This window comes from Schistocerca americana, chromosome 1 (genome assembly GCF_021461395.2).
Source record: "Schistocerca americana isolate TAMUIC-IGC-003095 chromosome 1, iqSchAmer2.1, whole genome shotgun sequence".
Classification (NCBI taxonomy): domain Eukaryota; kingdom Metazoa; phylum Arthropoda; class Insecta; order Orthoptera; family Acrididae; genus Schistocerca; species Schistocerca americana.
Genome location: NC_060119.1, coordinates 365187587 through 365206845, shown reverse-complemented (window position 1 = coordinate 365206845; position 19259 = coordinate 365187587). Strand labels below are relative to the sequence as shown.

At 41.9% G+C, this 19259-nt stretch overlaps 1 protein-coding gene across 1 annotated transcript in view; it reads right to left on the bottom strand.

Annotated features, from left to right (window-relative positions):
* Positions 1–8720, bottom strand: part of LOC124622822 (transient receptor potential cation channel protein painless-like) — a 130684-nt gene extending 121964 nt beyond the window's left edge. Inside the window, exon 1 of the mRNA XM_047148617.1 lies at positions 8634–8720. Within this exon, the coding sequence (XP_047004573.1) occupies positions 8634–8699 (66 nt within the window). The 5' untranslated portion in view covers positions 8700–8720. The remainder of the gene's footprint in view (positions 1–8633) is intronic.
* Positions 8721–19259: the final 10539 nt, after the last annotated feature.

Genomic DNA, 19259 nt, shown 5'->3' with positions numbered 1-19259 from the left:
CTGTCACCATCCACTGTGTAGTGGTATGACCAGGTAGAAGTTCCGTGGAAAATTAAATCTCTAAGCGGCATCCGACCCGTCTATGTTAGTCTCTACCTGAGCAGTGATGTTCTAATCTGACAGTAACATGAAATATCTAATAGGTAGCAAAACATGAATGTGCTCTGAAAACCGTTCCTCTAGTCAGCTCATTCTATTCTCTAGAATAGACCGTTGGGTGGCTTGCGGAGTATCAATGTAGATGTAGATGTAGAACGATATTTGGTTCAAATGGCTCTGAGCACTATGGGACTTAACATCTGTGGTCATCAGTCCCCTAGAACTTAGAACTACTTAAACCTAACTAACCTAAGGACATCACACACATCCATGCCCGAGGCAGGATTCGAACCTGCGACCGTAGCAGGCGCGCGGTTCCGGACTGAGCGCCTGGAACCGCTAGACCACCGCGGCCGGGGATATTTGGTTAAACACCGGTAGCATGAGTAGTGTAGTAGACAAAACTGTGTATCTTGGATTTAGATTTGACAAATTTTAAATACAATATGTGTAAAAGCGTCAGTTAAAATCGGTGAGTTAATGAATATGGAGGTTTTACTCGGAAATACGATAAGATACATAAAAACCTATTTTATATTTGACGGTCTTAGACTAATGAAACATGGCTCTATTTGTCATTCCAGTATTGACCTAATTTAATCTGTTAAAGCCACACATACGCAGAAGCAAAATGACACGTTCTACGTCATGACGATAAATTTTGTTACGTGTAACTAACAGTTTCTTGTTTGGAACACACTCAGTTTTTACACAAACTTTTAATGACAGTATGCAGTAACAACAGAAAATTGGGTCTTGTGTTAGCCAGATAGACCGTTAACTTGGGAAGTCCAATATACGAGGTGTGTAATGAGACTGAGGTCACTGTGCATAGTCTGGTAATGTTGTCTTGTTCTATTTGTGTAGACCGGTGTATTCATCACTTCCAGATGCCCAGTCCGAGTTTCAGCTCATCACACCCATCATGTGATTTTTGAGAGCGTCATCAGCGAAGCTGTGTTTTTGTTGTGTGCTACGAAAATTGAACTGCGAAATTTAGAGCAACGTTGCGCCATCAGTTTTTAGTTAAACTTGGGGAATCCGCGAGAGGGAACTTTGGAAAGTTGAAAGAGGCGTATGGAGAACATTCCATATTAAGAGTACAAGTTTTTCGCTAGCACAAGTCATTTTTGGTAGGCCGAGAACACGTTGAAGATGACCCTCGCTCAGGTACACCGGTACACCTTCGACTTCAAAACCCGACGAAAACGTCGAACGTGTGCGTGCGCTTGTGAGATCAGATCGACGTTTAATAATAAGGATGGTGGGTGACCTATTAAACATAAACGCTTTCACCGTAACACTTTGACCTAAGTTTTACACCGGTGAAAAGTTTGTACCAAAATAGTGCTGAAAAACCTAACAATTGACTAGAAGGACAGTCGAAGAAATATGTGCGTTGGTCTTCTTAAGAGTATTGCCATATGACCACAAATAGTTCGGTCGTGCATTTTTGAGTACGATCCTGCGGCAAAGAGAGGAGTGGCACAGTGAAACATCTCGATCGAAAAAAGCTCGAAGGAGCAAATCGAAGATCAAAAAAATGCTGATTTTTTGTTTTGACAGGAGGGGTATCGCGCATAAAAAGTTTGTTCCTCCAGGACAAATAGTCAACCAAGTGTTCTACAAAGATGTCCTTGAAAGGCTCAGGGAAAGGGTGAATGGAGTGAGACCAGACGTTGCAGACAAGTGGATGCTGATCAAGACAACGAACGCCCCATGTCACACCATAACTTCCATCTAGGAATTTTTGACCTCAAAACGCATTCCTGCTGTTCCACAGCTCCCTTATTCACCTAATCTCAATCTACGTGACTTTTTTACTTTCTAGAAATTGACAAATGTCTTAAAAAGACATCACTTAATGGCTGTGGAGAACATTCAGAAAGAAAGTGGCCGATATGTTAACCGCCCTAGCAACTGTAGCCTTTCAGCTCTGCTACCAACACTGGGAACAATGACTCCGCCGGTGTACAACTGCTGAAGGAAACTGCTTTCAAGGGAAAAATATTGTTCCTTAAAATAATGAACTTTGGTTGATAAAAGATCAGTCTCATTACTATTCTCACACACCTCGGAGTTAAATGTGGAGACCGAGAACCACAGTTTTACTTATGGAAACTGAAAACGTACGTACATACACATACACACACACACACATACACACACACACACACACACACACACACACACACACACACACACACAACAAAACGAGGCTGAAGTAAAGGTTGCGTTTACCAAAAAGGAACATCAAAAGGAAATCACCCAAAACGTACGTACACACACACACACACACACACACACACAACAACAACAACAACAACAAAACGAGTCTGAAGTAAAGGTTGCGTTTACCAAAAAGGAACATCAAAAGGAAAGCACCCGCACATAGAAGAGACAAGAACATAAATCGAGAGAGGAAAATGAAAATATTCCAAGTGCCAATCTCACATTTGTCAGAAGAATCAAAAAACACCGTATCTCCTTTTGTACATTACTTATTTATATCCAAAAAACTGAGAAGGTACACTAATATCACAGAATTATGCTGCTCACTTCATCACTGCAAAAAATAATGAATCAAATGAGGAATTTATTAAGAATGTTCTAAATGCCATTCCAGGAAATTGACTGGTTCTAGGTGCAAATAAGAACATTTTTGTTTCAAATGCTATTAATACTGAGGCACAACGTTTTATACATGATAATACAAGCGCATAGAAATACAGCAGTAATATATTAACTATCAAAACAGAAATAAGTGGACTCTAAAATGTACTCTCACGTAAAACGTAGGAGAATTTGAAATAATGTAGTTCAGAAAGCTTTATAGGGAGGACTTGTTGTGGCGTCAGGTGTTCGTTAGTATACCTGCTTCCGTGACTCACGTAGTATCGCATATTCATTTGCCGGTCTACCGTGACGTCCACGGTGTGCTGAAACACATTCTCCTGTCTAGCGAATGCCAGGCTGAGTCGTAAGAATATACAAATAATTGTAGGTGAATAGATGTTGCATCATGTTTTCTTTTTTTGTCCAGAATTATCTATGGATAAACTGACTGCTACTTTCTGGACTTCCTGTCTGCACGTGATTTGTTTCCCATTCTTGTGTTATAAAACAAAAACAGATTGACATAGTGTGTGTTGGAGACCAGTGCTATAATTTATTACATTATTAGAACAAAATTTATTGTCCGCCTCGGTCACAAATTTAGAATATCTGACGAAAGATTTCCACTGAGAAAAGCTGTCATTAAATATTATTACGATGGTTACGCGAGTAACGTGTCAGTTTCAATCAGCCTGCAACTATTATATGCTTCGTAAATTCTAAGTAAGTGCGTATTACACAAATACTCAACTTGAACTGGCGAAGAATAAAGTAGGGAGAATGAAATTTTCACTCTGCAGCGGAGTGTGCGCTGGTACGAAATTTCTTGGCAGATTAAAACTGTGTGCCGGACCGAGATTCGAACTCGGGACCTTTGCCTATGCAGGAGAGCTTCTGCGAACTTTGGAAGGTAGGAGACGAGGTAGTGGCGGAATTAAAGCTCTGAGGACGGGGCGTGAGTCGTGCTTGGGTAGCTCATTTGGTAGAGCATTTGCCCGCGTAGGGCAAAGGTCCCGAGTTGGGCACACAGTTTTAATCTGCCAGGAAGTTTCAATAAAGTAGGTAGTTTGAGGTTACATATTACATAAGTAAGTACTGTAATGCAAAATTGATACCTTAGAGGGACAATATTTTTGTTTTGTTGCCCAAGTGCGCATTTAACTAACAAAATATGTGCCTCTAGAAGGAATCTTTCTCTCTATGTATATGGGTGTGCGCTGCTGTCAAAGTTCTTGACAGACTGAGATCATGTGTCGGGCTGGAACGCGAGCCTATAACACATTTCTGTCTTTCGGAACAGAAAGCAGGAAAGCAGTGGCGGATTTAAGCTGTAAGTTGGGTCATGAGGTATGTATGGATAGATCAAATGGTAAAACAGGAAAAAGAGTCAAGATCTTGGATTCGAATGCTGGTGCGATTGACAGTTATAATCAGCTAGGAAGTCTCTAAATGTGAATAGACAAGACCAGTCGTCTTCAAACAGAAAAGTAGATAGGAAAGAATGAACAGGTACTGTTCTTGCATTTATGTAAGAAGTAAGACAACTGCAACCACTCATTCACCTGTCGTGGGCATCGTATTAGGTCTTTTTATCTCACGTATAATGTACTTGGTCCAGAGACACATTTTTAGTGTATACGAATTTCTTACCGAACAGTTTCCTAAACACAGTGATAACGTTTCGCAATTACTCGCGTTTTCTAAGGAAGTTTCATCACAGAATCAGCACGAATGTCAACATTGTGACCTGATGCACCCCATATAAACCACTGTGAAGGTTCTTTAGACCGTCCACAATTTCACATTTACGGACGTTGCAGGAATTACCATTACTTCAACAGGCAGCTTATACGAAGAATACATATACGTGAGTAATATGCTGATTGCTCTGAAAGAAAGCTGTAAGTACCCAATAATAGTAACAAGGAAGCAGCAAATAAAGGGCTTGATGCTTCTCGGTTTTATTTTATTTATTTTTTTTTTTCACTGAAGGTGGTAATAATTTGTAGCGACTGGTATTAAAGAGAGAATTATTACGAGTATAATTAAGAGTATTCTGTCCGATTAATAACTCCATGACTAACGATGAAATTGAACGTATACAGTGGTCGGAGAAAAATACGGAAACATCAAAAACACCCTACTTTACGATGCCTAAAACGGCGTGCAAAACTCGTCGGTTTTTTCAAACAGGTTGTAGTGGTCTTAGACTCATTAAATACTGGTCCTGTATGGTTTTCAAGAGAATGTTATACCGTTCCTTCTGCCAAATAGTGGCAAGTTCAGGTAACGAAGATGGAAGTGGGTAGTGATTACGCACTTTTCCCTCGAAAGCAGACCAGGAAGTCTCAATAAATTGAGATCTGATGATTATGGTGGCCCGGGGAGACGCCACAATTCGTCCTCGTGACCTTGCAGAGTAAGCGTGGGGGCCTTGCACTACCACAATATGGATCTACATCTACATCTACGTGATTACTCTGCTATTCACAATAAAATGCCTGGCAGAGGATTCAATGAACCACCTTCAAGTTGTCTCTCTACCGTTCCACTCTCGAACCGCACGCGGGAAAAACGAGCAGTTAAATTTTTCTGTGCGAGTCCTGATTTCTCTTATTTTATCGTGATGAGCATTTCTCCCTATGTAGGTGGGTGGCAACAGAATGTTTTCGCAATCGGAGGAGAAAGCTGGTGATTGAAATTTCATGAGAAGATCCCGTCGCAACGAAAAACGCCTTTGTTTTAATGATTGCCACTCTAATTCACGTATCATGTCTGTGACACTATCTCCCCTATTTCGCGATAATACAAAACGAGCTGCCCTTCTTTGTACTTTTTCGATGTCATCCGCCAGTCCCACCTGATGCGGATCCCACACCACACAGCAGTACTCCAGAATAGGGCGGACAAGCGTAGTGTAAGCAATCTCTTTGGTAGACCTGTTGCACCTTCTAAGTGTTCTGCCAATGAATCGCAGTCTTTGGTTTGCTCTACCCACAGTATTATCTATATGATCGTTCCAATTTAGGTTATTTGTAATTGTAATCCCTAAGTATTTAGTTGAATTTACAGCTCTCAGATTTGTGTGACTTATCGCGTAATCGAAATTTAGCTGATTTCTTTTAGTACTCACGTGAATAACTTCACACTTTTCTTTATTCAGGGTCAGTTTTTTCGCACATACAGATACCTTATCTAAATCATTTAGCAAGTCGTTTTGGTCATCTGATGACTTTTCAAGACGGTAAATGACAGCATCATCTGCAAACAATCTAAGACGGCTACTCAAGATTGTCTTCTATGTCGTTAATATAGATCAGGAACAATAGAGGGCCTATAACACTTCCCTGGGGAACGCCGGATATTACCCGATGACTTTCCGTCTATTACTACTAGGGTTTTATTCATGTGGATGCCCAAATTATCACCGAACCCCTCCATGATTCACTCCCGGAACCTAAACTCGCCCATAAGTTGGAAACAATGTGCTATATGACCCATCCGACGCAACGAATTCTTCTATTGCTGCATAGTCCAAGTTTTATGGCTTGGGTACCATTCTTCCTTGTTATGGGCATTTGCATCATTGATGACTGTATTTGGAATTCCAGCTGCCCCTGCAATCCTCAGCTTCTGGAGCTCTCTACGTGTTGTTTTCGTGCTGACATGGCTCACTAGCGCGACCTTCAGTTTTGCAGCCGTCGTCCTCTTATTTTCCGTTACAATCCTCTTCAATGATCGTCCGTCACGATCACTCAACACACACTTTTGTTTATGTTATGATTTAACGAATGATGTTTTCCCGCTTTTCCTGTATTGGGTCCGAATCAACGATAGGACCACTTGAAATATCGACCAATAGTTTGCCCATGTTCTAATACAGTCAGCTGCAACATAATGCGCTCAGAGCTACAGAGAACACTGTTCTAACCACGACTAATACTTACAACGCATTGAGGAAATTGCACAGGTCAAATACAACACCGCAATCTGGAGGCTTGGCTGGCATCTACATTTATGTTCAAGCACAGATTTCGATAGTTTTGTTCAGTCCTTGTAATACCTTTACTTTTAATAATATTACGCTCCGGGAAAACGTCTTGCATGTTACACATTCAAAACGACTTATGATGGATCAACACAGTCTTCTAAAACAACTCAGACCTTCAGCTTTACTAGGGTTTTATTCATGTGGCACATGCATGATTAATGGAAATATGACACCGCAGAAAACGGTTTCCAACATATTTCATCGAATGCATAATAACGATTTAGCAGCAGCCGGAAACAGGATTTTAATGTACGGGAGAGGAGAAGGAATTCGTGGCTCGAAATTCGGTAGCGCTTTCGGTGATGATTCACAGCGGCATAGTTTAACAACGTGAGAAGACAAATCGTACTTCGGTTGTCGTCCAGTGACATGGAATGTAAAGTTCTTTATTTTTCATACGTGAATATCGCATCAGCGTACGTAGCCGCGAGGAAACGTGTGCACTACAAGAACTCGAATTTCCGCTGACGAAGGGGCGTTTCCGGAGTTTAACCCACTAAGCGAGACCTTCGAACGCGCTCACAATTAAAGGTGGTATACAGTCCTTTTCTATACTAATAAGTTATAAGTATGTGTGTAAGCTTGAGTTTCATATCTACATAAAGCATATACAACAACTCAGTTTTCCGCTGCTGAAGGAGCATTTCCAACATTTAAAATGTAAGCGAGGTTGTCGTATACGCTCGGAATTTCCGTACTTGAGCGATTTACAGCTACGTTTCCCGCTAATAAGTATTTACATGAGGTTTAATACCAGCCTTTTATATTGTGTAAATTGCTAACGATACTATTGTTTCTTTTTGCTTCTGAATAGTATAGTATCTAGAACTTGTCATCTCCTGTCTTTCTGGCAGTTTAAAACACATTTGTTTACAGTTGTAACCATTTTCAAAAACCACATAAACAGGTGAAATATTAAAAATAGAACAATGTTCAGCAACGGACACAATATACAAAGTTATTAATTCGTCGTAATCGATTGCTGTGTGAATCTCTGAGTAATTACTAACGCAATCGGGTGAAATGTTTCACGTTTCATATTTTAAAAAATTGTGTTAGTGGCAATCCAATACATTTTCGCCTGTGAGCCGTGTGACCGAAAGGGCAAGTGAGACAATAAGGTGAACTAGTAAATGGCTCTGAGCACTATGGGACTTTACAGCTGAGGTCATCAGTCCTCTAGAACTACTTAAACCTAACTAACCTAAGGACATCACACACATCCATGCCCGAGGCAGGATTCGAACCTGCGACCGCAGTGGTCGCGCGGTTCCAGACTGAAGCGCCTACAACCGCTCGGCCAGTGAACTAGTATTTGGTTCCTTTATTTAATGAACTTGTTTGTATTACTGGTGTCATAATACAAAACAATATGTAAATTATGAAGTTGGTAATATTGATACGACGCGAAATCTCTGACGTAACTCTCTTTTGCGGCCAGGTTCACTGTAAAAGATTGAGAATACCGTTAATCGCTTTGCAATAATATAGTTAGTGGTTCTCATAACATACAGTTTTCGGTTTTATTGTATCATTGTTGACATTGCTACGAGTCCGCTTGTACCTCAAGAATACCTCCTTACTGAACGTACACGATACAGCTTACAATGCTATTTTTCTTTTTTTTATTTCGCAGTAAGTAAATGCTCTGCCTACGTTGCCAATAACTTATATTTGTGATATGCCATCTACCACGCAGAGAGTAGGTGGGACTTGGATGGTACTGACAGATGGTGCAGCGTAATGACAGGACTGCCGCTTCCGCCTTACCGGCTGCAACTATTTCGCAAGCGGTGAGGTGTGGTGTGCAGGCGGAAACGCGCGCTTCGGCCAAGGCGGGGCAGCCAGCAGCCGCAGACTCACTCACCTCGCAGCCCTGGTCGCCGCTGTCCAGCCGCCTGTGGCGACCCACACCCTTCCTCAGCGCCTGCATCTCCAGCACTGCCGGCCGCGGCTCCCGTGCGCCCACTGCGCCACTGTTGCCAACCTAACGCGCTCCGCCCATTTTCGCCGCTGCCAACTCCTCAGTCAAGACTGTATACTCTGTTGTGAGCACTTCTGCGCGTCTTGCACGTGTGTGCTGCTTGTGAATACACTTGTGTATCGGCATAAAGTGGCATATCACCTTAAAATGAATTCCAGACTCTTCGGATATCGTACAATGTGTAACTGCTGTACAGCATAGGTCAGGGGTGAACAAAACTGGCTTTGACCAAATATCATACAGACCGCGCATGACATTATATAGAATTTCTCGTGGGCTTCGATTGAAAGCAACATTTCTGTTAGTCGACTGATGGCAAGATCTATCTGCAGGCTAAGTCCATAATGCTGTTCAATTTATCTTTATCTTAATCATAGTATTAGCAATAAGGTTCTAGTGGTGAAATTTTGTGTAGTGTTTGGTTGCGCCGAAAGATAGGTTCTCAGGAAGTAACAGATACTATATTGGTTCACAGATAAAGTTGTTTTAAATATCGAAAAAAATTTGCAAGCATATTTTTGCGAGTACATCTCTGAATTTACAGGCCGAGCCTAAAAAGTGATGATTATTACCAATCAGAAACGAGTGGCTTTGTACTTGAGACTATTTATGGATGTCTAAGTATTCCGAATTGAGTTATAAGGATCATTATACACTACTGGCCATTAAAATTGCTACACCACGAAGATGCTGTCATATGCAAATGACTAGCTTTTCAGAGCATTCACACAAGGTTGGCGCCGGTGGCGACACCTACAACGTGCTGACATGAGGAAAGTTTCCAACCGATTTCTCATACACAAACTGCAGTTGACCGGCGTTACCCTGTGAAACGTTGGTGTGATGCCTCGTGTAAGGAGGAGAAACGCGTACCATCACGTTTCCGACTTTGATAGAGGTCGACTGTAGCCTATCGCGATTGCGGTTTATCGTATCGCGACATTGCTGCTCGCGTTGGTCGAGATCCAACGACTGTTAGCAGAATATAGAATCGGTGGGTTCAGGAGGGTAATACGGAACGCCGTGCTGGATCCCAACGGCCTCGTATCACTAGCATTCGAGATGACTGGCACCTTATCCGCATGGCTGTAACGGATCGTGCAGCCACGTCTCGATCTCCGAGTCAACAGATGGAGCCGTTTGCAAGACAACAACCATCTGCACGAACAGTTCGATGACCTTTCCAGGAGGCAAGATTGAGAATATGGCTGCGCTTACCCTTGACGCTGCATCACAGACAGGAGCGCCTGCGATGGTGTATTCAACGACGAACCTGGATGCACGAATGGCAAAACGTCATTTCTTCGGATGAATCCAGGTTCTGTTTACAGAATCATGATGGTCGCATCCGTGTTTGGCGACATCGCGGTGAACGCACATTGGAAGCGTGTATTCGTCATCGCCATACTGGCGTATCATCTGGTTTGATGGTAGGGGGTGCCATTGGTTACACGTCTCGGTCACCTCTTGTTCGCATTGACTGCACTTTGAACAGTGGACGTTACATTTCAGATGTGTTGCGACCCGTAGCTCTACCCTTCATTCGATCCCTGTGAAACCCTACATTTCAGCAGGATAATGCACGACCGCATGTTGCAGGTCCTGTACGGGCCTTTTTGGATACAGAATATGTTCGACTGCTGCCCTGGCCAGCACATTCTCCAGATCTCTCACCAACTGAAAACGTCTGGTCAATGCTGGCCAAGCAACTGGCTCGTCACAATACTCCAGTCATTACTCTTGATGAACTGTGGTATCGTGTTGAAGCTGCATGGGCAGCTGTACCTGTACACGCCATCCAAGCTCTGTTTGACTCAATGCCCAGGCGTATCAAGGCCTTTATTACGGCCAGAGGTGGTTGTTCTGGGTACTGATTTCTCAGGATCTATGCACCCAAATTGCGTGAAAATGTAATCACATGTCAGTTATAGTATGATGTATTTGTCCAATGAATACCAGTTTATCATCTGCATTTCTTCTTGGTGTAGCAATTTTAATGGCCAGTAGTGTACATCCATCTCCGTAAAAATATGTGCGAAATTTATGATATATTAATTAGAAGATTTTTCTTTTCTTCTGTTTTCTATTTGCCTTCATAGTTTGTTTCTAGGTAATCTCAAAACAGGTTATAACTTTTCTACTGATGTACGAAGAACCCTTGTTTTGAAGATGGAGAATTTTAATTCAAAATACTGCACAAGACTGTGCTGCAAAAATAGCAGCAGTAGCATTTTGGAACATATACTGTGGTCGAACATTATGGGTTACCTCGAACAAAGCGATTTATTGACAAACATCCAACACAGTTTCAGAAAATATCATTCTTGTTAGCGCTTTATTCTCAGGAAGTACTGGGTGCTGTCGACAGGGGATATTAAATTGATTCCATATTTTTAGATTTCCGGAAGGCTTTCGACACCGTTCCTCACAGACGACTTCCAACCAAACTGCGTGCCTATGAAATATGTCTCAGTTGTGCGACTAGATTTCCTGTCAGAAAGGTCACAGTTCGTAGTAATCGACGGACAGTCATCATTAAAACAGAAGTCATATCTGCCATTCTCCAAACAATTATTATAGGTTCAAATGGATCTGAGCACTATGGGACTTAACATCTGAGGTCATCATCCCCTAGAACTCAGAACTACTTAAACCTAACTAACCTAAGGACATCACACACATCCATGCCCGAGGCAGGATTCGAACTTGCGACCGTAGCGGTCGCGCGGTTCCAGACTAAAGCGCCTAGAGCCGCTCGACCACTCCGGCCGGCCATTATAGGTCCCCTGCTGTTCCTCATCTACATAAACGATTTAGGAGACAATTTGAGCAGCCCTCTTAGACTGTTTGTAGATGATGCTGTCATTTGCCTTCTTAAAAAGTTATCAGATGATCAAAACAAATGCCAAAACGATTTAGACAAGATATCTATATTGTGCGAAAAGTGGCAATTGACTCTAAATAATGGAAAGTGTGAAGACGTTCACATGGGTACTAACAAGAATACGTTAAATTTCAGTTGCAGCATAAAGCACAAAAATCTAAATGCTGTAAATTCAGTTATACTTAGGGATTATAGTTACGAATAGTTTAAATTGGAAAGATCACACAGGTAATAATGTGGAAAGAGCCAACCATAACTGCCGTTTAGTGGCAGAACACTTAGAAAATGCAACAGGTCTACTAAAGAGACTGCTTACGCTACGCATGTCCGCCCTCTTCTGGAGTATTGCTGTGCGGTGTGGAATACGCGTCATATAGGGTTGACGGAGGTCATCGAAAAAGTTCAAAGAAAGGCAGCTCGTTTTGTATTATCGCGAAATAGGGGAGCGAGTGCCACGGATTGATACGCGAATTGGGGTGGAAATCACTAAAACAAAGGTGATTTTCGTTGCGGCAGGATCTTCTCGTAAAATATCAGTCACCAACTTTGTCCCCAGAGTGTGAAGATATTTTCTTGGCACACACCTACGTATGGAAGAATGATCATCATAGCGACATAAGAGAAATCAGAGCTCGGTCGGAAAGATTTAAGTGTTACTTTTTCCCGCGCGGTATTCGAGTCTGGAACGATAGAGAAACAGCTTGAAGGTGATTCATGAACCCTCTGCCAGGCACATTGTGAATTTCAGAGTAGTCATGTAGATGCAGCTTTCATAATCCTAGAAAAGATGTTTCCATGAGTTGAAAGTTACGGTATATTTGGTTGTCAGATATAAAATGCGGTAAATGAAGAAGATTTTGAGAGGATATAATGTTGATACACAATGTGATCAAAAGTATCCGGACACCTGGATGAAAATTACTTACAAGTTCGTGGCACCCTCCATCGGTAATGCTGGAATTCAATATGGTGTTGGCCCACCCATAGCCTTGATGACAGCTTCCACTCTCGCAGGCATACGTTTAATCAGGTGCTGGAAGGTTTCTTGGGAAATGGCAGCCCATTCTTCACGGAGTGCTGCACTGAGGAGAGGTATCGATGCCGGCCGGTGAGGCTTGGCAAGACGTTCCAAAACATCCCAAAGGTGTTCTGTACGATTCAAGTTCAGGTCAGGACTCTGTGCAGGCCAGTCCATTACAGGGATGTTATCGTCGTGTAACCACTCAGCTACAGGCCGTGCGTTATGAACAGGCGTTCGATCGTGTTGAAAGATGCAATCGCCGTCCCCAAATTGCCCCTCAACAGTGGTAAGCAAGATGGTGCTTAAAACATAAATGTAGGCCTGTGCTATGATAGTGCCACGCAAAATAACAAGCGACGCAAGCCCCCTCCATGAAAAATACGACTACACGATAACGCCACCCCCTTCGAATTTAACTATTGGCACTACACACGCTGGCAAATGATGTTCACCGGCATTCGCCATACCCACACCCTGTCATCGGATCGCCACATTGTGTACCGTGATTCGTTACGCCACACAACGTTTTTCCACTGTTCAATCGTCCAATGTTTACGCTGCTTACACCAAGCGAGGCGTCGTTTGGCAGTTACCGGCGTGATGTGTGGCTTATGAGCAGCCGCTCGACCATCAAATCCAACTTTTCTCACCTCCCGCCTAACTGTCATAGTACTTGCAGTGGTTCCTGATGCAATCTGGAATTCCTATGTGATGGTCTGGATAGATGTCTGCCTATTACACATTACGACCCTCTTCAACAGTCAGTGAACAGACGAGGACGGCCTGTACGCTTTTGTACTGTACGTGCCCCTTCAAGTTTCCACTTCACTATCACATCGGACAAACATTGGATCTAGGAATCTTTAGGAGTGTGAAAATCTCGCGTAGAGACGTGTGACACAAATGACACCCGATCACCTGATGACGTTCGAAATCCGTGAGTTCCGTGGAGCGCCCCATTCTGCTCTCTCACAATGCCTAATGACTACTGAGGTCGTCGATATAGAGTACCTGACAGTAGGTGGCAGCACAATGCACCTAACACGAAAAACTATGTTTTTGGGGGTGTCCGGATACTTTCGATCACATACTGTATCTAGCTCAATGCAAGAGTTTTCTCTACAACCACAGTTTTAAAATTCATTATGCTTCTTGATATTTTTCGGTATTTGAACGAGATCAAAGAAAACTCGTAGAACATAAACGCTTATTTTGTGTGAAAAACCGGACGATATGGACGGAAGTGGATGTCATTTATCATAAACGTACAACATTATACACGTGTTCTTGAGGACTCATTAGCAAAATAAGTGCTTCCTGGCAGACTAATATTTTGTGTTCAGCTCCTATGAAAGCGGTGAACTAAAATACTCTCAGTGCAACAAACCAGTAATTCACTGAAGAACTGTAATTATGTCGTTTGTAAAAAGTGAGAATTATCAATACAATGTATCAAACTGTTTACCTATCCTCTCGTCAAATATAAAGAAGTTATAATCCTCGCATTAATACAGAGAATTTTGGAGAAACAGTGATAATTGTGCTATTGCATGTGTAATAGTATCAAAGGAAGCCGTTAAATTGTTAAAAATCAATGCTTAATTTCAGCTATAAATGAGAAAAACAGTAACTGGCTGCTCCACTTCTTATAGTGCTACAATAACAGAGACTCTGGTTCTTGCCCTCCGTAACACCGTGACACGGCTTTGATAAGGAGTGTCCAACATTTTAGCTTACCTAGGCCACAATGGAAGAAGACGAATATTTTTGGGCCGCACATTCATACCTAACACTAACAATCGTTGAGCAAAAAAGTAGATGGAAGGATGGACGAATGGGAGAATAGTATCGCGTGCCAGGAGTTTCAAATTGAAAATATCCAGTTTATCATAAATTTATTCGTGCGGTAGATCCTCACTTCTTAGGCAGCACTCATAGTTGCTTTGGACCGCGTGTTGGGCTTCCCTGGCTTAGATGTTGGTTTCAAAACCTAACAGAGTAGAGATAGGGGTTTGCGAAATTTAAATGTATCTATGATCTAAGGACTTGCTTATGGATGCAGCTTCTGTCCTGCCGCCACTGACAGACTGACCCCCGAACACCTTTGGGACAATCTATTTGCAAAATGTGGAGTATAATTTCTTCCTTTGCTGTAGGTCGAGGTGTGCATCTCCTTTCTGTACGTTTTCTTTTAACACCTACACAGTCCACTGAATACATTACAAGCATGATTTTAACGCAAACAGAACCGGCAATCTACGGCATACTGAAAATTGGGCTTCAGTCTCATTGGTAATTGTACAGATAATCATTTGATTCAAAAGAGACTCCGTAATCCTAACGTTGGGATTAATTAAAACTATAAGAATGACGTCACAAGCAGCCATAATAAACAGACGCCGTCTCAGGTGAAGGTGACAGCTGAGGAAAGATCTGGAGAGTATTCAGTGAAGCCGGCCGGAGAGGCCGAGCGGTTAAAGGCGCTACAGTCTGGAACCGCACGACAGCTACGGTCGCAGGTTCGAATCCTGCCTCGGGCATGGATGTGTGTGATGTCCTTAGGTTAGTTAGGTTTAAGTAGTTCTAAGTTCTATGGGACTGATGACCACAGCAGTTGAGTCCCATAGTGCTCAGAGCCATTTGAACCATTTTATTCAGTGAATTAGGACTGTTACTTCTCTTAAATAGTATAATCATAGCTAACACTGGGTTCAAGAATCATGAAAGAAGGGTGTATACATGGAAGAACCCTGGAGATACTAGAAGGTTTCAGATAGATTATATAATGGTAAGACAGAGATTTAGGAACCAGGTTTTAAATTGTAAGACGTTTCCAGGACAGATGTGGACTCTGACCACAGTCTATTGTTTATGAACTGTAGATTAAAACTGAAGAAACAGCAAAAAGGTGGGAATTTAAGGAGATGGGACCTGGATAAACTGACTAAACCAGAGGTTGTACAGAGTTTCAGGGAGAGCATAAGGGAACAATTGATAGGAATGTGGGAAGGAAATACAATAGAAGAAGAATGGGTAGCTTTGAGGGATGAAGTAGTGAAGGGAGCAGAGGATCAAGTAGGTAAAAAGATGAGCGCTACTAGAAATCCTTGGGTAACTGATGAAATATTGAATTTAATTGATGAAAGGAGAAAATATAAAAATGCAGTAAATGAAGCAGGCAAAACGGAATACAAACGTCTCAAAAATGAGATTGACAGGAAGTGCAAAATGGCTAAGCAGGGATGGCTAGAGGACAAATGTAGGGATGTAGAGGCTTATCTCGCTAGGGGTAATACAGATACTGCCTACAGGAAAATTAGAGAGACCTTTGGAGAAAAGAGAACCACTTGCATGGATATCAAGAGCTCAGATTGAAACCCAGATCTAAGCAAAGAAGGGAAAGCAGAAAGGTGGAAGGAGTATATAGAGGGTCTATACAAGGGCGATGTACTTGAGGACAATATTATGAAAATGGAAGAGGATGTAAATAGAGATGAAATGGGAGATATGATACTGCGTGAAGAGTTTGACAGAGCACTGAAAGACCTAAGTCGAAACAAGGCCCCGGGAATAGACAACATTCCATTAGAACTACTGACAGCCTTGGGAGAGCCAGTCCTGACAAAACTCTACCATCTGGTGACAAGATGTATGAGACAGGCGAAATTCCCCCAGACTTCAAGAAGAATATAATAATTCCAATCCCAAAGAAAGCAGGTGTTGACAGATGTGAAAATTACCGAACTATCAGTTTAATAAGTCACAGCTGCAAAATACTATCTCGAATTCTTTACAGATGAATGGAAAAACTGGTAGAAGCCGACCTCGGGGAAGATCAGTTTGGATTCCGCAGAAATGTTGGAACACGTGACTTATCTTAGAAGAAAGATTAAGGAAAGGGAAACCTACGTTTCTAGCATTTGTTGACTTAGAGAAAGCTTTTGACAATGTTGACTGGAATACGCTCTTTCAAATTCCGAAGGTGGCAGGGGTAAAATACAGGGAGCGAAAGGCTATTTTCAATTTGTACAGAAACCAGATGGCAGTTATAAGACTCGAGGGACATGAAAGGGAAGCAGTGGTTGGGAAGGGAGTGAGACATGGTTGTAGCCTCTCCCCGATGCTGTATATTGAGCAAGCAGTGAAGGAAACGAAAGAAAAATTCGGAGTAGGAATTAAATCCATGGAGAAGAAATAAAAACTTTGAGGTTCGCCGATGACATTGTAATTCTATCAGAGACAGAAAAGGACTTGGAAGAGCAGTTGAACGGAATGGATAGTGTCTTGAAAGGAGGGTATAAGATGAACATCAACAAAAGCAAAACGAGGATAATGGAATGTAGTCGAATTAAATTGGGTATGCTGAGGGAACTAGATTAGGAAATGAGACACTTAAAGTAGTAAAGGAGTTTTGCTATTTGGGGAGCAAAATAACTGATGATGGTGGAAGTAGAGAGGATATAAAATGTAGACTGGCAATGGCAAAGAAAGCGTTTCTGAAGAAGAGAAATTTGTTAACATCGAGTATTGATTTAAGTGTCAGGAAGTCGTTTCTGAAAGTATTTGTATGGAGTGCAGCCATGTATGGAAGTGAAACATGGACGATAAATAGTTTAGACAAGAAGAGAATAGAAGCTTTCGAAATCTGGTGCTACAGAAGAATTCTGGAGATTAGGTGTGTAGATCACATAACTAAGGAGGAAGTACTGAATAGAATTGGGGGAAGAGGAATTTGTGGCACAACTTGACTAGAAGAAGGGACTGGTTAGTAGGACATATTCTGAGGCATCAAGGTATCACCAATTTAGTACTGGAGGGCAGCGTGGAGGGTAAAAATCGTAGAGGGAGACCAAGAGATGAATACACTAAGCAGATTCAGAAGGATGTATGCTGCAATAGGTACTGGAAGATGAAGCTTGCACAGGACAGAGTAGCATGGAGAGCTGCATCGAACCAGTCTCAGGATTGACGACCACAACATAATAGCATGGAAGTTGTTTCCGTGTGTTTTAACATTTGTCCTATCATCTCTTACCGTCGTCTGCTAAGTGTTTTCCGTATGATCATTTCTTCGTCGATTCGTTATCTTAACAGTCCACCTAACTTCCAAATCTTTCACTAGCACCTCATCTCGAACGTTATCTTAACAGTCCACCTAACTTTCAAATCTTTCACTAGCACCTCATCTCAAACGCTTCGATTTTCTTCTTTTCCGGTGTTCCCACAGTCCTTGATGCACTACCGTACGATACTGTGCTCCAAATGTGCTGTCTCACCATTTTCTTCCTCAAATTAAGGTGTATGTTTGATATCAGTGAACTTCTGATGGTCAGGAATGCTCTACTGTGCTAGTCTGTTTTTTATGACCTTCCTGCGCCATCCGTCGTGTGTCACTTTGCTTCCGAGGTAGCAGAATTCTTGAACTTCGTCTGCTTTGTGGTCCCCAAGTTTGATGTTAAAGTTTATCGTTAATCTCATTTTTGCCACTCCTCATTAGTTTCGCCTTTCTTCGGTAGATGTGGATATTTACCCTCAACCCGTATTAGTGCTCATTAAGCTGTTCATTCAGGTCAATATTTCCTCTAATTCTTCATCTCTTGCACCGACAATACAATGTCATCAGCGAATCGTATGATTAATTTCCGTTCACCTTGAATTTTAGTCCTACTCTTGAACCTTCCTTTTTATTTCCCTCATTGCTTCTTCGATGAATAGAGTGAAGAGTAGTGATTGTGTCCTGTCTTACACCCTTTTCAATCTGAGCAGTTCGTTCGTGACCTTCCATCTGCTCCCTCTACTTTCTTGTACACATAGTATATTTAACCGAGTTTTCATAGAGCTAACTCCTGTTTTTTTCGGAATTTCGAAAGTATTACAGTATTTCATATTGTCAAACGCTTTTTCTAGGTAGACAAATCCAATGAACCTATCTGGATTTTTCTTAAGTCTTGCTTCCCTCAAAACTGCCTTCCTCATTCCTTTTCCTTTTCCTTTTCTAAAGCCAAAAGAAATTTTTATTTAACAGCTCCTAGATTTTCTTTTCCATTCTTTTGTGTACTATTCTTGTCAACAACTTGGACGCATGTGAAGTTAAGCTGACTGTGCGACAGTAATCGCAACTTATCTGCTTTCGGTATTGCGTGGATGATATTTTTACGTATGTCTGATGGTATGCCTCCAGACTCGAGAGATTCTACAGGCCAATTTGAATAGTCGCTTGGTTGCCACCTCCACCAATGATTTTATTGTATGCCGAAGGATTGTTATATGCCACTTTGCATTATTTGATCACACGTCTTTCAGGACTCTGTTGAACTCTGACTGTGGTACTGGATCCCGTGGCGTTGTATTCAGGAGGGTGGAATCTCCAGTCTTCATCCGGCCATCCTGATTAAGCTTTTCCGTGGTTTCGCTAAAAATGCTTCAGGGAAATGCCAGGATGGTTCCCACTGTAAGGCCGCGGCCGTGTAGCTCTCGCGTCCTTATCAAAGTAGACCTATGTATATGAATTAAGTTATTTACGTTATTTTTAAATTGTAACAGCACACCATGTCGAATATCCTTGTAAAAGTGATCTATGGATGAATAAAACGACCGTAACTAT